This window comes from Podarcis pityusensis, assembly GCF_964106645.2.
Source record: "Podarcis pityusensis genome assembly, chromosome: 3".
NCBI lineage: Eukaryota > Metazoa > Chordata > Lepidosauria > Squamata > Lacertidae > Podarcis > Podarcis pityusensis.
This window is the reverse complement of record NC_138026.1, coordinates 65249337-65269801: the sequence shown is the minus strand read 5'-3', so window position 1 is coordinate 65269801 and position 20465 is coordinate 65249337. Positions and strand designations below refer to the sequence as shown.

At 41.7% G+C, this 20465-nt stretch overlaps 1 protein-coding gene across 6 annotated transcripts in view; it reads right to left on the bottom strand.

The window, feature by feature from the left end:
• Nucleotides 1-1564: 1564 nt before the first annotated feature.
• Nucleotides 1565-20465, bottom strand: part of SASH1 (SAM and SH3 domain containing 1) — a 554241-nt gene continuing 535340 nt past the window's right edge. For all 6 annotated transcript variants that reach the window (XM_080998541.1, XM_080998543.1, XM_080998544.1 and 3 more), the window contains exons 15-20: nucleotides 19678-19887; nucleotides 15440-15590; nucleotides 13735-13848; nucleotides 9918-11002; nucleotides 8542-8673; nucleotides 1565-7196 (exon numbers count right to left, since the gene is read on the bottom strand). In XM_080998541.1, coding sequence (XP_080854667.1) covers nucleotides 6936-7196; nucleotides 8542-8673; nucleotides 9918-11002; nucleotides 13735-13848; nucleotides 15440-15590; nucleotides 19678-19887 — 1953 coding nt within the window. In that variant the 3' untranslated portion in view covers nucleotides 1565-6935. The remainder of the gene's footprint in view (nucleotides 7197-8541; nucleotides 8674-9917; nucleotides 11003-13734; nucleotides 13849-15439; nucleotides 15591-19677; nucleotides 19888-20465) is intronic.

The window sequence follows — 20465 nt, the reverse complement described above, 5'->3', positions numbered from 1 at the left end:
ATGAACTGGTTACCCAGAGGTATGTCAACAGACAAAAAGATTAAACCAGTAGTGAGCTACCAAAAACATCCATTTGTCCACTGTAGGAAAGAGGATGCTGGACCTAATATACTTTTAGCCTGAGTTAATAAGAGATAATTTATCACACACCGGTGAGTTTTAATCCTCAGTTTGGGAGTCATTGCAATAATATAGTCAGATGGCTGGGCCCAGGCAGCCTAGTGGAGGTAGTTGACTGTTAATTTGGCAGGGATGGGGAAAAGCAGTTTGAAGTGAATGTGAACTCTTACAATGATTCCAAGCCTGAACTACCAGTGCAAGCCTGCATCTTTGATTGTCATCACCACCATCAAATAATAAATAATTTCTAAACAATTTACTCCAGCCCTTCTCTTTCTTTGCAAGACTCTTTTTCATATTTCTAGCATTATGGGCAAACATGCTTCCTGGGTCAAAAGTAATTTTTGTAGCTTTTAAATATTTATAAATGGCCCAGAGGACTGTGGTCAATGGACAACCTAAACAGAAATAAATTCAAGTAACATGTAAATCCATGAATGCCAGTTAGGAGACATTTCTGTAATCTCCAAAGCCACAGAAGGAACACTGGAGATCAGAAAAGAATCAACAGCTGATATTCATTACTTCCCTGCTCATGCTCTGACGGAAGCCAGCCGTCACAAATGGCACTGTTTAGCATTTGAAAAAAGACACAGAGAGCCAGCAATATTTTCAGGATGGTATGAGCAGCTCCTTCGACCACCCTCCTCCGATTTTATTCTCCTTTGTTCTCTCCTGTCGCATGGCCGTTTGCCAATGTCTCACGTTACCTCATCCGGTCATGGCTTTTACCCACCCATCGCCATATAAGGTAATTACTGCCCAGAGGGGGAACATAACTCCATATAAGGTTATGCACTTAATACACTGCAAGGCACGGACATGCAGGTCACCGAGGTCAGCGAGGCACCAGGTGGCGCTACAAGCCTTTGCCATGACTTCATGGCTCCCACAATGCTCAGCCTCTGCAGATTCAGCAGTGCTCTTCGCTAAACCCTATTGTGCGGATAGGAAAACTCTGGCCCCCAAAACTCAATGAAGCCCTCCATTCCTCTTTACCTGTCCATGGAAATCTCCCAAGGCCACTCCCCTCACTTGGAGCTGCTTTGCACCCTCCTATTCCTCTTTGTTGTCTGGATGGTGGACAGAGAGGAATGAGTGAGTAACTTAACATTTGTTGCTCCACCCACTATTTCCTTCTGGAACTACCACTAGCGTGCTCCCACAATGGTTTGTTAGGAGGGCATGTGATCCTTGGGTTGAAACAGCTTCCCTACCCTTTCCCAAGTAACTTTGCACCTTACTGACTCTAATTCAGCTTTTATAACAAAAATTACTAACACTAACAAAGAAGATACATGAGCTTGAGAGAATTTATTTATTTTCCTATGAACAATAAGTCATAATTATAGAGAAGTTTTCATACACAGAAAATTCCTTTTGTTTCCTCTTTTTGCTAAATGTAACAGAGCACAGTAATATTTACAAATTCGTAAGATTCCCCCCCCTCGTCATTTTCTCTCATTTTTTATTATACACAGCTTTTTCAGGTTGAAGCAAACTGCAAAGACTTATTGGTACTGGTATATTACAGCTACTTACATTATTTAAGAACAGCAAATGGAGAAAAATAAGTTATTTAAATATTGATTCATATACAGAAAGTGCAACATTTGTTAGTTGTTACATAACTTGTTTAAAGTTTTCATTTTCCAAAAAGAGGTCTTGAGTATGAGTAAAAGTTAGCTTGACGTCAATGCGTTTAGACTAAAAATAATACAATACAGATATACAGCCATGACTTGGTGAATTGACCTTTATTCCTGCACTTAGATCTGTGTGAAAAGGGTTAATAAGGATTTGTGCTCCAGATCTTATTTCCAGAGTTTCCACTTGCACCAAAGCCAGGTTTAAAATTACTAGTCTTTAGACCATCAGGCCTTACCTTGCTAATGTTATGATTTGATGCCAACTAAAACAGTATGACATGGAGACTTAAGTGGCCTTGTATGTCTAGAGACGTATTGAATTGGCACATGCTTCTGGCTTTGTGCATTTTGACAGTCTCCAATCCAACATTTACCTGGAATCCTGCATGTAAGGAGATGGTGGTAAATAACATGCTATTGTTTACAGTGAGTTCATTGCTGTACATAATGTTTAAGAGGTACCTAACTTTTTAAGGCTTTTCCAGGATCAATATATATACTGTTGAAATGGTCAACTGCTAAATCAACAATACAGTGGTGCCTTGCAAGACGAAATTAATTCGTTCTGCGAGTTTTTTCGTCTTGCGAATTTTTCGTCTTGTGAAGCACGGTTTCCCAAAGTCTTCAAAATCACCAAAGTCTTCAAAAACCTCAAAAAAGGCTACCACACCGCGTGCTATGAGTTGCTCCTCAAAGTCACCCTGGTTATTAACGGTTTTAAGAAAAAGGAAACAAACTTGCAAGACATTTTCGTTTTTCGTCTTGCGAAGCAAGCCCATAGGGAAATTCGTCTTGCGAAGCAACTCAAAAAACGAAAAACTCTTTTGTCTTGCGAGTTTTTCGTCTTGCAAGGTACCACTGTAAACCAAAATAATCTGTAAGCAAAAGTCTAACTCAAGGATGAGTAAATTGTAAAAACATTTAAAAGCAATGTATATATTTTAAAAATCAGGAAAATTTGCACTCGATTTGTAAACAGGCATAGAAGTTCTACCCCTTTGTCATTCAGTTTAAGCAATCAGCATTGTACCATTCCTAATGTGGCTTAGGGATATTAATGTATACAATGCTTTTGATAAGAGTGAACACTGGTTTTTCCCTTTCCTTTCATTCAAGTTTGAACCAGTAAGGCAGCTTCTGTAGCCTAACAAATTTAGATTGCTTTTGTTGTTTAAAAGAACAATTGTTGTTGGCTTCTTTCCTTCGCTCAGTTTGCTCTTTTAAAAAGCAATTGCCTTTTGAGGGTGTATCTAAAAAAGGAGAAAAAACTTTGAAGTGAGGGCTGCATTCTGTCAGGGGAAAGAGGTGAGGGGTTGCATACGGGCCTATGGAGGGGTGACACCGCATTCACACTAATCCACCCACATTTTTCCATGTAACCAATACCTCTATTCACACAATTCTCAGGGCTATGCTTTCCTTTCACAGGCTCCAGCAGGGAAAGTCTCCACCAGCAGCTTGCTGTTGAGGGTGCAGAGGAACTGCGGAGGAGATGGAAACCTGACGCAGGCCACATCTCACATACGTGCCCCCGATTCAGAAGGACAAATATTGCAAGGTACTCAGTTTGTGTTTTAAAACAAATATTTAAAAAATAGCACCTAAATGAAAATCCTGTTGGTCATACCACATGTATTTGCAACCATATGACCCAAATTCAGTGTACGACATGTGCTCTGATGTACTTTGTGCATTGCTTCATTAACTTCAATTCCAGTAACAAATTTGTAAATGTAAATGAATGTCCATGATCTACTTTCTCCATTTAATAAATGGAACACTATTTCCAAGTGTGGCAGCTGTGTGCACATCAGAATACATTGAACAGATTTGTTGGAAGCGGTACATTTTGGGGGTCCTAAGGTCCTTGACATGGCTGGAACTGTGGTCTAAACCACAGAGCCTAGGGCTTGCCAATCAGAAGGTCAGCGGTTTGAATCCCTGCGACAGGGTGAGCTCCCATTGTTCAGTCCCAGCTCCTTCCTACCTAACAGTTCGAAGGCACATCAAGTGCAAGTAGACAAATAGGTACCGCTCCAGCAGGAAAGTAAACGGCGTTTCTGTGTGCTGCTCCGGTTCGCCAGAAGCGGCTTAGTCATGCTGGCCACATGACCCAGAAGCTGTCGGCGGACAAATGCCGGCTCCCTTGGCCTATAGAGCAAGATGAGCGATGCAACCCCAGAGTCGTCCGCGACTGGACCTAATGGTCAGGGGTACATTTACATATACCTTTAAGGTCCTTGACAGTCAGAAGTCAAAGGGGCCACTTGCTATGTTACGTTTTTTACTGTGTGAAAATACTATTGTAAAGCACACCCCTACAAAAAATGGTCGTCTGGGAATTAGCATTGCACATGAGTCTTGGAGACAGACAATACATGTTACCACCAAGGAATGTTTCTACTTGGTCCACATGAATCAACTGACATGTAATGTGAGAAATGACTTATTTTAGTAACTGCTTAATGTGCACAATTACTTGCCACTACAGAAAGTTGCAGGTGCAAGGCACTTTTCTGGATCCTCTTTATATGAAGCAATCCTCACTTTCCATGCACCATGTGATCTTTTTTACCCATATTTATATCTATGCTGGTAGAAAGGGTCATATTAGTCTATTGCAAAAGCAGTCCTGTTGCTTCAAAATGTATTATGGTCAACATCCACAGGTTTAGTCTGTAAATCTACTTAAATGGAAAGTGGACCTGAAAGCAATGTGTCATTGTCTGTGTATGGATACTGGATGTATTTACGGTACTTTTAAACTACATTGTCCATATTAACATGATTGCAGGGAGGACAGCTGTATCCATATTACATAGCCCAGCATACTAAGCTTAAATACTGGACATGATTCAGTTAAATTGAAGCACCCTGAAGTCCCTTTTCATTGCTTGAATGCTCTAGTTTCAAAGAGCTAACTTCAACTGGCTTGTGCTCATCATGTGGAAGCTAACCTATGCTGGTATCTTTCAGACCCATGGTATTAGGCCCAAAGTGAAAACCTTTTCAGAAAATTAAACTTTCTGTGCACTTCAACACTTTTGGAAGCTTGATCCATGTGCTTTAATGGATGCACTTTTAAACAAGTTTATTTGGATTAAAGCCTTAACAACTGCTTTTGTCAATTTGTTAAAGAATTTACTTACTAACCTCCCTCAGCCCCCGGCCCCAAACCCACATTCAACTGTCTCACATTCTCTACAGCCATCCTGTTAAAGCATCTCTCTTCCTTATGTCTCATCAAAGGAAAGAAAATCCAGAGCAGCTTTGGACACCTGTTTAAATTACTTTTGCTTTTAGCTTTAAAAAAATACTGCAAAAAGTTAAAAAGCACATCAAGTCAAAAACACTTGTGGGGAAGGCTGTGTGCCTTTGTCACCCAACTTTCCTCTTAAGGTTGAATGTGCTTTAAGAAGTTGTATAAACTACTTTCTTTTCATAGGCAGGACAAAGAAAGTGAGTTGGAGAGGTGACGAGACTTGCGTAAAATTACAAAGCAGCTTTGAACCAGATCTGAGTTTCCAATTCCATGCTGAGCTCATTACATCTTCCAGTTTACTTGCTGTTATTTATCCTGAAAAGCCTCTACAATTTTAGCTTGTTAATGGACACTAAAGAATAATCTAGATACATTAGAACTCAAGCTGAGCTTATTTGGTATACAAAATGTCTGGCCATGTACAAAAATAAACTTCATCTATATTCACAGAAGGGAGTAAGAGATTCTACACTGCATTGTTTAATAGTTTTAGAAAACAAGAACATGGGGAAGAAAGAACAAGCTGTTTCAGCATCCCAGGTGAACCTAAGTAGAGCCCTGCTGGATCAGACTAAAGACTCATCTAGTTTAGCAGCCTGTTCTCGCAGTGCCACCCAGATGGCTTTTATTCTAATTGTCATTTTAACACCCAATAATAGAGGTATTATATTGACTTTTTGCAGCTTAAAGTTTGTTTTCCCCATCAATACAATGGAATGTGATTCTTATTCTGGTACTGTGTCAGACACACAATTTTCTTATCAGTTAATTTACTTCCCTGGATAACATTTTGTTTTTCAGAGACCAATGTTTTCCATTGATATGGTCAGGATACCAAGTCAAAGCTGCAGCATTTCAACTGACAATATAATACAGTACACCAAATTGCAAGTAACATGAAAAACCTTTTTTTATAATTATATATGTACATACACAAGGCAAAATATCTTTTAGCCTTTTAGTAATACCAGCATACGAACTGCCATTAACAAGTTGTTAGCCTGAGAACCAAAATCTGACTTCAAAAAGAAAACTTTACAAAACAGATGTTACAATCTACAATAACAGCTATAAGACACAAACCTGTCAGGTGCCAAATAATAGTGACAACAACGAAATGCCTCTGAAACATGAATGCTGTATGTGAACTGCTCAAAAGCATTTTAAGGCAAATAAAAAGCTGAGTGCTAAAGAAGCAGTTATAAAAATGACTTTAATTCTATACAAATAAGGAATTTTCTGAGTTGGTCTTAGAAATTGCACTGGCATAAAAGGAGATCCACAATAACTAAATCCATTGAGGATCTTTGGCCTACCTAGAGGCTCAGAAACCTGAAAAAAATCCACCAAACACAGGAAGGAGTTTTATTTATTTATGTAAAACGAATTGGTGGAATGAAAAGGATAAACATAAGCTACTATGAAGAGATGTAATGCTTAAGATTTTTACTTGTAAAAACACCCCCTGGGGTGTTTATGTTTGCTTAGGACTGTAGATCCATGATTTATCAATGAGCTGCACTTTAACAAATGAGCAGCCCCAAAGTACAGAGACCTAACTCTACTCCTCCAAGTTCCTGGGGCTTAAAAGTTGATGTAAAGTTCCCTTTTTTGTAATGGACATGTATATTCTTAAATGGGTCGAAGCCAGCCTCAGTCTTTAAGAAACTAACATATCTGTGCCTTTTCTTTAAGGGGTAATCGGCAAGCACCGTTTCCCTCTCAAAACAACTTCTTATATTCTCCTTTGTGAATTGTTGACAGAGAAACACAAGGGCCTCAACGTCTTCCCAAAGACCTCCATTGCCTGATGCCAAAGAGCTTTCTGGAGAAATTAAAGATGAAATTGACACGGTAGGAAACTCTGGCTTTTCCAACTGGCAGATGCTATGTTTCAGAGTATGTTATATTGTCTCTGGGTTGAGGGTACTGAGTAGTCTTGCTGCTGCCAAAAGCTTGCTTATGTGCCTCTCCTCTGTGATGCCAGCCTCATGAAGTGATGTTTTTGACAGAGAAGGCACTTTGCTTAGGTCATCAATTCCTGCAGCCATGAAGGAGCTTGAGTACATCGGAAGGCCAATAGAAACCAGCCAGTCGGCTATGGAAGTGATATGGCCGGGGGACACAGGTTTTCGACAGATTTCAGTGAGGCCTCCACTTGGAATCTGTAGCAAGAGAAAACGCAATATAACCAGCTGGTTGACTTTTTCTTTTTTTTAAAAAAGGATAACATGGGGCTTACTTCCAAGAGGTATCTGTAATGCTATATTGTGAAGCAGATATCTGGGCATTTTGAAGCAGTCCTTTAGCTTAGCAGTAGCATTTACTAGATACTATTTTGCTTAGTCACCTCAAAATTGGGGCTGTGCAATGTCAGCTTTTCAACATTGCGATGTATCACCAGCCAAACACTGCGATCTGATGATATACCACAATGGTGAAACGGAGGGAGGAACAAGCTGCATTGGAGCTGGGCTGGAATTGCAACCAAGGGAGATGAGGTGGTTTCACTCAGTGCCTCACAGGGCTAATGCAGTTTGTTCCTCCCACTGGGTGGGGAGGGAACAAGCTACTGAGGTGAGCGGGGGGTGAGGGCTTCCTCGAAGGTGCATGGTTGCCTTCGCCCAAGCAGGCGTGCTGCATCTTTACTCCCAGGATGACTGCCCTCCCCCAGCAAAGTGCATGGAGCCTGTCAGGCTCTGTTTGCAGGGCTGCCTCTGCCTGACAGAGGTGGGCTACCTCTTTCTCCCAAAGAGGTGGCTTGCCTGTGTGGGGCTGAGGCAGAGGTGGGTGGCTTCTTTAGACTGCTCCGCTGAGGAGTGTGCAGCTGCAAAGCAGTTGATCAAGCCTCCTCCTGCAGGCTGGGGGCTTCATTAAACTGCTCCACTGAGGACGGATGGCTGCGCCCCCTCAGCAGAGTGGTCTAAATATACCACCTCCTAGAGCTATGAGGGCCAGAGCGGCTGCTGTTTCATCTGCGATATACCGCCAGGTGAAGTAGCCATTGCACTCTGGCCCTCATACCTGTCCTGGGCGATGTTTTGATACATCACCCAGGCCTACTCAAAATACACATTTCCTTTCCTCCCCACCCCCCAATTTCTTTTCTGCTGCTACCTCAGTATTGATTTCCTCAATCAAAATCATGCAAGTTCACAAATCCAGCTTCATTGGCAGCAGCAGCAACTATAACGTACACTGGTTAACTTGAATGTTCCTCTGGGTTTCCATATTTCATGGCCATCACTTGTGGTGTTAACTCATATAATCCTTTCTTACTGGCAGAAAATCAGCAATGTCTCATCAGCAATTGAAACAGCATCAAAAATTCTTTGCATATGAAAAATTAAGAAGCTAAGGCTAGAATCTTATTTGTTTTTCTTTTAAAATGTAGATCATTCACAAATAGTTTCCCCAACCTGCAATCAGACGTGCTAAAGCTCCAGAACTCCATGCTGCTTAGCTTTCATTTCCCATTCCTTGGAACTTGATCACTGAATGGAGACTTACCGCCATGCGGTGTTGCTTCCTCAGCTGCTTCACCCGAATCTGGTCCAGGTTTGTAGCGACATCCTTTACAGCGTGCTCTAAGTCTTCAGAGTACCTTTGCACCAAAAGTTCAGGAATCCCACAGCGGCCATGCTGCAGCCAGAGATGAGTGATAAAGGCAGGGGGTTCAAGTTAATCAATGTGTCTCTTCACATAATAATAACAAAATGGTTGGCCCCTTTGCATTAAGAAACTACAATAGGTTTAAGTGTGTACTTTCTTCAGTTTCACAGAAAATTACCTTTACGAAATTTGTTCATTTACTTCAATAATTTGTAGAGAGGAGGTTGTGAGTCTTAAATCTCAAATATATATTCCTTATAAAGGTTTATTAAAATTATTGGGAAAGTATAACTCGATATGCTACTTTGTTTGAGAACTATGGCTGATAACTCAGAAAAAGTGCTCTCTGAAGTCAACCACTTTAAAAGACCTGTTGAGTTCTACATTATTAAGTCTAAATTTAATACAACTGAAATACCTTAACTTTTGCTTGGCTGTGCCCAAGTCAAATAATGGACAAATGAACATTTCAGGCCTTGTTGCCACATGGCAGAGGCTGCTTTTTATATGCTACTAACATTAATACTGACATTATTCAGTAATTTATTATATAATGTTACAGAGCTGAGAGCTCTAAGAGCCAATGTGCATATGACCACCATAGGGGAGACTACTTCAAATACTGAATTGTTTTACATGCAGTGGCTCACCACATGGATGAAACAAGCACCTAAAATGAAAAGCGAATTGTTGAATGCCAAATCTGCATGGTATACACATGGAGCCATTTAAGATTGCTTCACACTGTGTCTGAAATGTATGAAAAGTTTTAAGAATGTTTAGTCTAATATATCTTTCATTTTGGGATGCAGGTGGCGCTGTGGGTTAAACCACAGAGCCTAGGACTTGCCGGTCAGAAGGTCGGCAGTTCGAATCCCTGCAACGGGGTGAGCTCCCATTGCTCAGTCCCTGCTCCTGCCAACCTAGCAGTTCAAAAGCACGTCAAAGTGCAAGTAGATAAATAGTTACCGTTCCAGCGGGAAGGTAAACGGCGTTTCCGTGTGTTGCTCTGGTTCACCAGAAGCTGTCATGCTGGCCACATGACCCAGAAGCTGTACACCGGCTCCCTCGGCCAATAAAGTGAGATGAGCGCCGCAACCCCAGAGTCGGTCACGACTGGACCTAATGGTCAGGGGTCCCTTTACCTTTACTATCTTTCATTTTAATTGCCAGTTTAAGGCCATTTTTAAGGAACAGCTCCAACACTCAAGTGGGGAAGGAAAACAACGCAAATAGGAACAGATTAAACATTTTTCAGCCTCCTCACACTGTACCTTGTCAGAATATGGGTCTTCTGTGAGATCAATATCTTCAGATTGCAGCTTGTTTTCTATCAACATTTCCAGATCCAGTCCTCTATTAGAAGAGATTTTTCTCACTGACAAAGGATCAAGTTTTAGCACATGTTGCTGGACAGTAGCAGTCTCTGGAAGATCTGAAAACCAAGGAGGTCGTACACCTGAAGGACTACTGGGCTCCTGCCCAGGAGATGATCTACACACAGTCAGTACATTGGAATCGGAGGAGCCAGGCTGGAGGCTCTTTTTCGCTGGCAAGGATGGCACATCTGGACAAGAAAGGGCTGAGGGGAGGTGACAGTGTCCATTAGAAAGGCGTTCTCTGCTTTTTTTGGCAGGGACTGGTGGTGGCTGTGAAGATGTTTTTGGCTGTGCTCTTGTCTCACCCGTGCCCTTCTGATCAGCTTCCTTGGGGAAGGGAGAATGATTGGCCCTTCCAAGATCATGCGTGGTCTTTTTGAAGTTTTCAAAAGTAGTCCAAGTTACACCACGTGAAAGTGAAGATGAATGAACTCCACAATTCTGAGGCAGAAACAGTGGGAATGTTCCACTGGAAGGAATGGTTGCAGAGAAGTGCAGTTCCTTTGCTTTCCCCTTAAGAGAATCAACACCTGCTTTGCTCTGCTCAGCCATCAACTGTTCTGCCATGTGCATACCTCCAGAGCCAGTTGGCATGTTTGTTAAATCCAGTGCGCCTTGAGGGAAAACATCCAGCTTCTTTGCAGAGTCGGTGCCAGCTTCTCCATGAAGGTCACCAAGAGAATGAGATCTTGGCCACATGTGAACCTTCTGAGCGCCTTCTAGAGTCTCACAGCTCCGACAGATACCAACTGGTAAACTTCTGCGGTTCTTCTTGAGGACGGTGACTGCTGGGGGCTTGAGGCAGCTTTTCAGAACATGATTTGTACAAGTGAACTGTGTCTTCTCTCCTTGCTGGGGGACATCTATTGATTTAGTTAAGGGCAGGGTTGGATAATTTGCCCGTGGATTTCTGTGGAAATCTTTAAAACTGTATTCAGAAGCCAACTTTGAGGGTAAGAGACAAGGCTTTCGAGTTTTAGCTGAAACAAAAAGAGGAAAAATATTTATGATTTGTGGAAGTAATGTGCAAAAGAAAGGTTTAAATATATCATTTCTACTGGATTTTGCTGTACAAATAAAATAGAACTTCATGAGAAAAACACATAAAAACTAAACCAAACCAAGACTAGCATGGGATGTTTACACTGTCCTGTGATCCTTTGTTAAGACAACTTGTTATGGGACTCTGTTTAAAATATGTATGTCATTGATTTTCTATAAACCAAACAATAGTGGTATGCTGTCTTGTCATTTGCTTAAATTAAATGCAATGTCACACTGTATTATAACTTATTTATAACACCAACGTGTGTCACTGGTAAAGGAAGCAGCACTGATAACATAAGTAATAAACATAAACCATGTTGTCTCAAACTTGACCTCTAACCACTCTACTATGCTGAGTTAGCCTCATTATAAGGTCTCTTAGCCCAAAAGTAAAATATGGGCTACAAACCTGCTTTTGCACAGTATTTTCTTGTGTGATAATTTATTTCATTTCATTTTCATTTATTCATGTGACTTCAGTTCAGAAAATAGGTTTTTCTGGATCATCTGAAGTCTGTCTACATGAATCCTATAATGAGGGAACCTTGTGGAGCCCAAGGACCCTAGAGGTAAGAATACACTACCCTACAAAGTTAAAGTTCTTCTTTTAAAGGAATGGATGTTTCATTCAATGCATGTACAATTTAGAGCTTTATCTTCAAAATGCTAAACCTTGGCACTGAATAAATACACAGTTGACTGCTTTGAATCTGCATAGAATTCACATTCAGTGCAGAACACAAAGTCTCAAAGCACAGGCAAAAAGAAAGAAAAACTTTAATCTAAAATAGAACACTGCATCTCCCTTGTTTTTTTTCTTGCTATACAGAATAATCAGAAAGCTTTAGAAGCTGGTGGTGGTGATGAAGAAAGTGGATGATATTTCCTAACAGTAAATGGCTGTTTTCAAAGTTTCCAAAGGTTTCCAAAATAGTTTTCAATCTAGGCTCCCAACACCTTTCTCATTGAAAAAGCCTGCGCTCATTACAAAATTTTTGCATTAAAGAGCAGAGAATGGGAGAAGCATTGATACTTGTATGAGGGCAAAATCAACTGGGTTATTCCTTTCTGGTGTTACATGTCCATATTTGCAATATTGCATGGCAGCCTCATGGAACCCCACATAAGTTGGCCTCTTGAGTAAGGCACCACTCAGAAATGGGGCTTACTTAAGTACCGTATTTTTTGCACCATAACACTCACTTTTTTCCTCCTAGAAAGTAAGGGGAAATGTCTATGCGTGTTATGAAGGGAATGCCTACGGGTGGCATGCCTATGGATTTTCCTCCTCTAAAAACTATGTGCGTGTTATGGTCGGGTGCGTGTTATAGAGCGAAAAATACGGTATGCTGTTGCATGTGAGACCTGCTTACAAGGAAGTGTCTAATATGGATTTTACAAGAAGGTTATGGCAAAGGACATGTCACAGTTGAGGGAAAATCAACTTTTAATATCAGAAAGATGTCCAGCATTTTGTTAGGGTTCCTCCAGATTTAAAACAAACCCTAGTATTCATGGCATGTGAGTTCACCAATGTCTGCTCATTGCTTAAGGAGTACAGCAGTCCTTAGAAGAGAGTCAGAGACTCCACAGCAGCCCCCCCCCCCCATATTACTTCACACTGCTTCAGAAGCAGTGCTTATCATGGCAAGCAATTCAGCTGCAAAGATCCAATATATCCATTACCACTGTTTCTGTGCACCATGCCTGCGCTCCTTATATAACATCCACAGGAGTCAGAAAACACTTCATCCTGAACTTATAGCAGAAGTGACATGAAAAGATTGTGAAAATTGGTCATCATCTGGTAACATGGATTGGGAAGAAATGAAAAAATAAACAACTTGGGAACCAGGATGCTAGGAGAGCAAGGACGACTGCTATCCTTCTGCAAAGAAGTAACTTTATATAAATCTTTATTACAGAGGCTGGGAATATTTTTGTGTAACGTGTCTCTTCTAGCTGCTACTCTCCACTGGAGAGAAGCTTATATGGGTCCCAATGTCAGCTTTCTTCTGAGAGCTCATGGCAGCTTCAAGTAGAGAGGGGGATTTAATCTGAACTGCGGCATTGAGGGAGAATAGTAAAGGCCTGGCCCCAATCCCAGTTTGAGGACCCCCCAACGCTCTTTAATGTTAATGCAGTTAATATCTTCCCTTAAGACAGGTATATGAGCAAAGGCAGACAATCAATACAAAAATAGAATCTTTGATAATAAACGTTCTTCAGTCCCTGTAAGTGTGTGAGCTAGTTCCTCATTCACAGCACTCCGTTGTTATTCTTTTGTATCACAGAAGTAAATGTCCTCCAGCAAATAAAATGAGTGTGGCATCACACTGATCTGGAGGCAGTGCTCTTTATTCTCTCTCTTGACGTGAAAAAGCAGTAATATGAAAGATAATGCTGAAAAACACTGCTGGGAGGGAAGCACGTTTTGCTCACTGCCTTGAAACTGTGCCTCGACTGACAATGTAAGATTCACTAAATAAGTATGTAGGGATGGGAAAACTAGGCCACACACAAGTCCGCCGTTAAATTATAGAGAGCAAAAGCAGAGCCAAAGAGTTTGCATGATTGCTTTTCTCAGCCACAAGAGTGCCCTGTGGCCCCTTAAAATCTAACAAATTTGGCGTGCTTTTTGATATGGATATAGATCAATTGTTACCATTCTCCAGGTTTTCACTGCTTTCATAGCAGCCTGAATCCCGGGGAGAACATCCACTTAAGCCCTGACCATCTATGAGGAGTTTCTCCTGAGAACCTGACTGGTCACTGTTACCTGGAGTAGAGAAAGGAAATAGAGTAAGTAAGAAGGCATAACTTACACAAAGAACAGTGCTAATAACCTCACTTCTGTCTTACCAAAATACCCAGCAGCATACTAAAAAGACATCTTTTAGTAAGAGCCATGAGTTGTTTTCAGCAGCAGATAATGCAGGAGTACTGCTGCCCTGAGAGGACATAGTGGAAGAAGGGAGTAGGGGTGAGAGTCGATTACTGGGAAAAGTTGCAGCAACTTGATGTGCTAGGTAGCGGATCACATGGCCGTAATGGACCTAACCTGCACCTGCAGATATGACTAAAACAGTTGTGCGTGTTTTATTATGTTTATAGTATTCTTTTTTCAAATTTAAATCAAAATAAAATCCAGGATTCACAAGCAACCCTTGAACTGTATTCCATATAGTTTTTTGGGCTTTACACCCTGACACAGCATATCCAGAAAACAAGGTGGGGGAGAGAGAAATGTGCTGCTTCTGCTGAAGTTGTAGAGGTAAGGGTGGGTGGAGTATGCTTTGGAATCTGTTGGGAAGAGCCACTATATCTTTTTGAGTTGGAGGATAATTTCAGAGCTTCATTATAGGTGATCTTTACAAGCCTCCCACAGCTTATACCCAAGCCTAAGTTTGAAGAACTTTGTAAGCATATCTAGTTATGAGTAGTTTCACCTGTGTTTATATGGAAATTCATCTGACCTCAATGGCACTTACTCCCTAGTAAACATAATGGTCCTTCCATGTTGTCAAGTACCTCCATACAACCTTGACTTTTTCTTACAAAAAGCTGTTATTTACATGATCTCCCAAACTCATTTCTTATTTTGTCTTGAACTGGTATCAGGCTTCCTCTTGTGTAGTGTTCTCCAACTTGGTGCCCTGCAGATGTTTTAGACTGCATCTCCATCCCCCTCATCCACCCAGTCCAACACTTCTGGAAGATACCAGGTTGGAGAATCCTGCTGTGGTGCATTGGCTGCTGCTAGAAAAGGTTAAAAAGTAGCAGTAATTTGCAAAACCCTTCTAATGAAATTTGCGGTTTCTGATATTTCCATTGAAATCCAGATTTCTAGATGACTTAATGCACATTTTCATTATAAACTCTGTAAATTATAGCTAGCAAAGTTAGAAGGGAAATAATGAGTCATTACTAATATGAAATTACTATACAAATGAAATCACTATCATAGATGTCTTGCCCTTACAATTTGGTCTTGCTAAAATGTTGTAATTCAGAGTTGGAAGACAGGATGGATCCTGAAAAAAGCATGTAGTAACTGGGCTGGTGGCAGCCGGGTTATGTCATGGAAGGCTGAGGCAGAAGGAAGAATTGCCTCTCCCTGTCTTGAGGAGGAGGGTCCTTCCTTTCCCCTCGGTTCCCCCTGCTACAGCCAAACTCATTCAAGCAAGGAGAGCCTTTTCAAAGGGTGGATGTTGATGGGGAAAGAGGAGGTGGGACATGAACTTCTACAAGCCATGTTGAGTATACTTTTCTTTGGATCCAATCCACTGGAATTACTACAATTACAGTTTCCCAACCCCCAAGTGGTTACAAATCCTTAGCTGTGCATTAGAGAAGAAATTCAAACTCACTATCATATTCCTGTAGCAGTTCAACTGCTGTCAGGAGAACAGCTCTGTGCTGTGGGTCCCGTATGTTGAGCTCATCCAAGTCTTCTTCCTCTAGGAGCTTGAAAGTGTCCAGGTCTTCATAGCCATTGAATAAAAAGGTGGGCATGTGCTCCTGTGGCAAAGGAAGACAACAGTTGTGGCACATAAGAAGGAAACAGCAGTGCTGAACTACTCAAAACAAGATGCCACTTTCCATGCCATCCATACATTTTCTACCTTTCTGATCAGTGATTACAGGTGGTTATTTATACTGATTGCATAAAGAATCTCTCAAGTAACTCCGTACCCACTAGATGAAATAAAGATTGTAGTATTACAGGTAGACTTCAGACAGTACAAAGTTCTACTGGCAACTGGTTCTGTATGTTATGGGCAGCCAGTGTAGAGCATGCTGTTGCATATGTGTCTGCAGAGGTCTTTCTGGGTCCTGTCCCTGCTGCTGAAATTAGACTTGAAAAGAAGCCTTCTTGAGCAGGGGTGATTTTGGGTGTGGGTGTGTTCCGGCTGGGGAGGATGTGCCTACAACAGTTTTTCTGGTTTGTAAATGTGCTCAGGGGCCTCAAAAAGTCTGGCAACCCCTGAATTACCGTATTTTTTGTCCCATACGACGCTCCGTCCCATAGGACGCACCTAGTTTTTTGGAGGGGAAATAAAGGAATTTCCCCCCCTTTATTTCCCCCCCAAACCAGGTCGGGGAACAGCGGTATGGCGGCGCTCCGCCTCCCCGCTGTCCGAGCTTGTGGGGCTGGCGCTGGGCAGAAGCGCGCTTCTCCCCAGTGCCAGCCTCCAAACCAGGTCGCGGAACAGCGGGATGGCGGTGCTGCGCCTCCCCGCTGTCCCCCGAGCTTGTGGGGCTGGCCGATGTCTGCCCAAAGTGCGGGGCGCTCTGCTTCAGTGCGCCCCACGCTCCGTGCAGCAGGCTGCTATCCGCAGCCTAGGGAGCCCTGCGGGAACTCCCCAGGCTTGTTGATAGCTTCCTGAAGCCTGGAGAGCGAGAGGGGTCGGTGCGCACCGACCCCTCTCCCTCTCCAAGCTTCCCCTCTCCTTCCCCTTCATTTTTGGAGGGGAAAAAGTGCGTCCTATAGGGCGAAAAATACGGTATGTGATTCTTTGTTAAGAACATAGTATGACATTACCAGATGTTGCCATCTGTAATGGTAGCTAACTACTCTACATCAAAGTTGTGCATTGCAGAAATCTATGCCTGATTTAAACATTAAATTGGTTGAACTCCTTGTGGGGAAAGATTACTGCCAACACACAACACCGGTGCTTAAAAGCTTCTTCTTCTTCTTTTTGGCATACCAATACAGTCAAACCTCTGTTCCCGAATGGCTCTGTTTTCGAACGTTTTGGCTCCTGAATGCCGAAAACCCAGAAGCAAATGCTCCGGTTTTCGGAAGCCAAATGTCTGACCCGGCTTCCGCTTGAGTGCAGGAAGCTCCTGCAACCAATTGGAAGCTGTGCCTTGGTTGTCACACGTTTCGGAAGCTGAATGGGCTTCCGGAACGGATTACATTCGACAGCCAAGGTTTGACTGTACATTACCAGGTCAAGTTGAAAGTTCTTAACTTTTGGTCTGTTATGTCATTTAATATAACCTTCTCATTTCTACGATTAATGTACAGACACATAGTAGTAAAGAGAGTAAGTGAGCCTTGCAAACACCAAGCAGGTAGTGGTACAGAAAGGATGGTTCAAAAACCATTTGTTCTTTTATTCAGTCCCTTTTTAAGTTTAAGCTAGCTTCGAAACAGTAGGTGATCACAGCTGCTGTGGTTGTCAATGATGCTCCACAAAGACTCATCCTCCAAAAAGACAATTAAGTAACAAATGGATCTTGGAAATTTACTAGCACCACATTAAAAAAATCACGATAATTGCAGGATAATTTCCCCTTTCCAGCCCAGCATCAGTTCAACAAAACAAGAAAAGGAAACTATTTTTAAAATATAGGAACAAGCCTTTTCAATCTATTTCAAAGTAATAAGAATCATAAGATTTAACTGCAAAATATAATACCTTGGGAAGAAAGCAGATTTATCCACCCACCCTCATGCCATCATATATGTATGTTAGCTGAGAAAAGTAATGATTTTAAGCTTGCAGATGCCTCAGAGGGGTCTGAAGGTTTGTTTTTTAAAAAAGACAAGTAAGGGTAGCATTATATTAAAAATGCAGTCATGTTCAAATATAATCCACGTTAAACTTTCAGAAAGTAAGAAAAAAAACTTTGCAATCCTTTCTCTCCTGCTTCAAGCTTTAGCTTGTGACTCAATAAATTATGTAACAAGCAAGAAATGGAGGAGATGCTGTTGTATAACAAGAGTAGTGATTACACATCCCACTTTGGATTTCAGGGAGTGACGCCTTCTGGGGATGGTTGTGGGAAGCAGGGGTAGGGAAGGGCAAGCTTGAACATTTTCAACTTGAGGTTGTTTTCAGTTAGAAGACACAGTTGTGGCTCCAGAGTAACAGGGTATATTTCAGTGAACATACATTCATATGGCCATTGCTTATTGCTCAGGCACAGAATCTTCATTGCTGAGGACAGATGCTCTAATTATAAGTATTGTGCTCGACAGGAGCTCAACTGTTAGGAGGTGCTCCGTTCAAATAGTTTGATTAGCCACATAGTATGCAAAAGGCTTTTGGGGAGTAAGGTAACAGGGTCCTCAAATGAGTTCACCGTTTGTTCCATCATCATTGATTGCATTCCCAACAAGTGATGGGTTGCTGTTGCCTTGGCTCCCAATTCCAGACCCCGGAATTCATCTTAGAGGAGGCCTCCTACCTATTCTCTCCTTGAATGTTTGATTTTTTCGAGCCTTTAAAAAGCAGTTAAGATTTCAAGACCTTCTGAACTCTCCCTACTGTAACTCTTTGGTCGATCTTTGTTTTGCCCGACGCTTTATCCTTCTCTATGGCCAGAATTTCAGTTATAACCAGACCAATCTTGGTTTTGTCCAAAGCTGGACTTCCGGTGTAGCCTGCCTGATTTGAGAGCAAGTCCTGAGTAGAAAGCCTTTTTAGCTGGATAGGCCAAGTTTTTACTGGCTGCTGTTGTTTTTATGGACCCTTAGTGGCTTTAAATAATGAAGAGAAAGGTTTCCCAGCCCAGTTAAACAGGTACAGTTTGTATCAATAAAGGGATAAAGTCATCATCACAGTATCATAACATGATCCTGTACGTGGCAGCTATGAAAACAAAACAGTATTATTTTTACTCGTGATATAAAAACTCAACAGTTTAGGATATATTCACACAGAAAAGAAATTATGGGATCAGAGAATGTCTACAGAATCTATTAGCCCTCTAACAAGGTTCCTGCTGTAGAATTCAGAATCCCATCTTCTTAAATAGGCTTGCTAAAAAAAGAAAAGAAAAAAGCCACTTCCCTTTAACAGCAGAGTAGGAAGAATAAACAGCAGGCAGAATGTCTTATTTCCAGCCTGCCTGATTGAGCATCAAGCAGTACAAAATAAAAATCTACTTAATAAATGAAATGCAAATGCTTTTGGCTGGTGTGGTAGGGTGGTTTTGCTGTCAGGAGGCAGCTCAACAGCTGTGCTCTACTATATTAGCTGCTTCTGTTTGGTAATGCTGCTTTTGCTAAACATCACCTTGTAGGACTACTGAACAAATTAATTAAATAAAACAGTTATACAGCAGACAATTTTCCTCTATATGCCAGCTGTTTCCTCTTCTGGAGAGCTAATTGTACTTCACCTGAAATAACCAGAGAGAAAAATGGGAAGAGGACTTAGCCTTCAAAACTGATGATGTCTCTTGCGCTGGCCCAATCAGTTTACTCCCAACTGCCTGCCAAGCTTCATCGGCTAAAGAACACACTATATGTTTACATCTAAAATTACAAATTTATGCAAAGGAGATGCAAACCATAAATATACAAGTGCAGTAAATCTCAAGAAGCTTGGGGTTTCAACTTGCTCTCACTTTCAACTATGAATGCCTTATAATCTGAGAATCGACCAAATCTTTAAACAAGGGAATTCCACAATGCCACATAGATCTTGCAAATGAAATCACATCTTGATTTCTTACACACTATTTTAAATGCTGGGATACGGAAGTGCATATGGTTTTAAGGCTGCGAATTTAGTCCAATTTATTGTATAGATATGAAGTTGAAGTGCTTGTAGAAGAGTAAAGCAAGTATAAGACAATTACATCCCACCTTTAAGTTGATGCGATCTAGGAGATCCTCAACAGATTTAGGCTGAGGTGGTCTGCCTTTCCGTCGCCTTCTTGTAGGCCTTTTAGGCTTCTCTTCCTCTTCATGTAACACATCCACATAGATGAACTTGAAGGTACCCACTTTGTTGTTCAAGAGGCCCATCCAGGTTCCCATAGGTGGTTTGCTGATTATATCAATTATATCGCCCTTCTGTATATGAGAGAAGCAGAATACATCTACCTGAAGGCTCCATAGCGACTTGAAAATTACTAAATCAATGTTTACTGTATCATAAAGGAATGCACATTTTATTGCTTGCAGACTTAAACAGAAAAAGGGGTAGAATCTTTATCAACAGAAGCATCTAGCTTACCAGGTTTCTTTTTTAAAATGACAATCCAAAACTCATTTCCCAACTCTGTAATACAGGTAACTTGCTTCATATGTGAGGGTTTGGTTCTGGGGGGTCCATGCATATATGCAAAAACGCATAAAGCCAGGAACTCCCAGAACTGGGCCCCCTGCAAGGTGGAATTCTGCTTACCCAAACTTTCGGAAGGCTGTGCAAGGGATCTGGCAGCATCTCACAGAGCCCTCCCACCTCCTTGCTCAAGCCCAATAAGCATTTGTCCAGCTTTGGAAAGGTGGCAGGAGGGCTCTGGCAGGGTCCCTCCCAAAGCCCAAGAAGCACTTGCCTGGCTCTGTGAAGGAAGCAGGAGGTGGTCTAGGAACCTGCCAGAACCCTCACACCTCCTTCTCAAAGCCTGGCACCTTTGCACAAGGGCTCT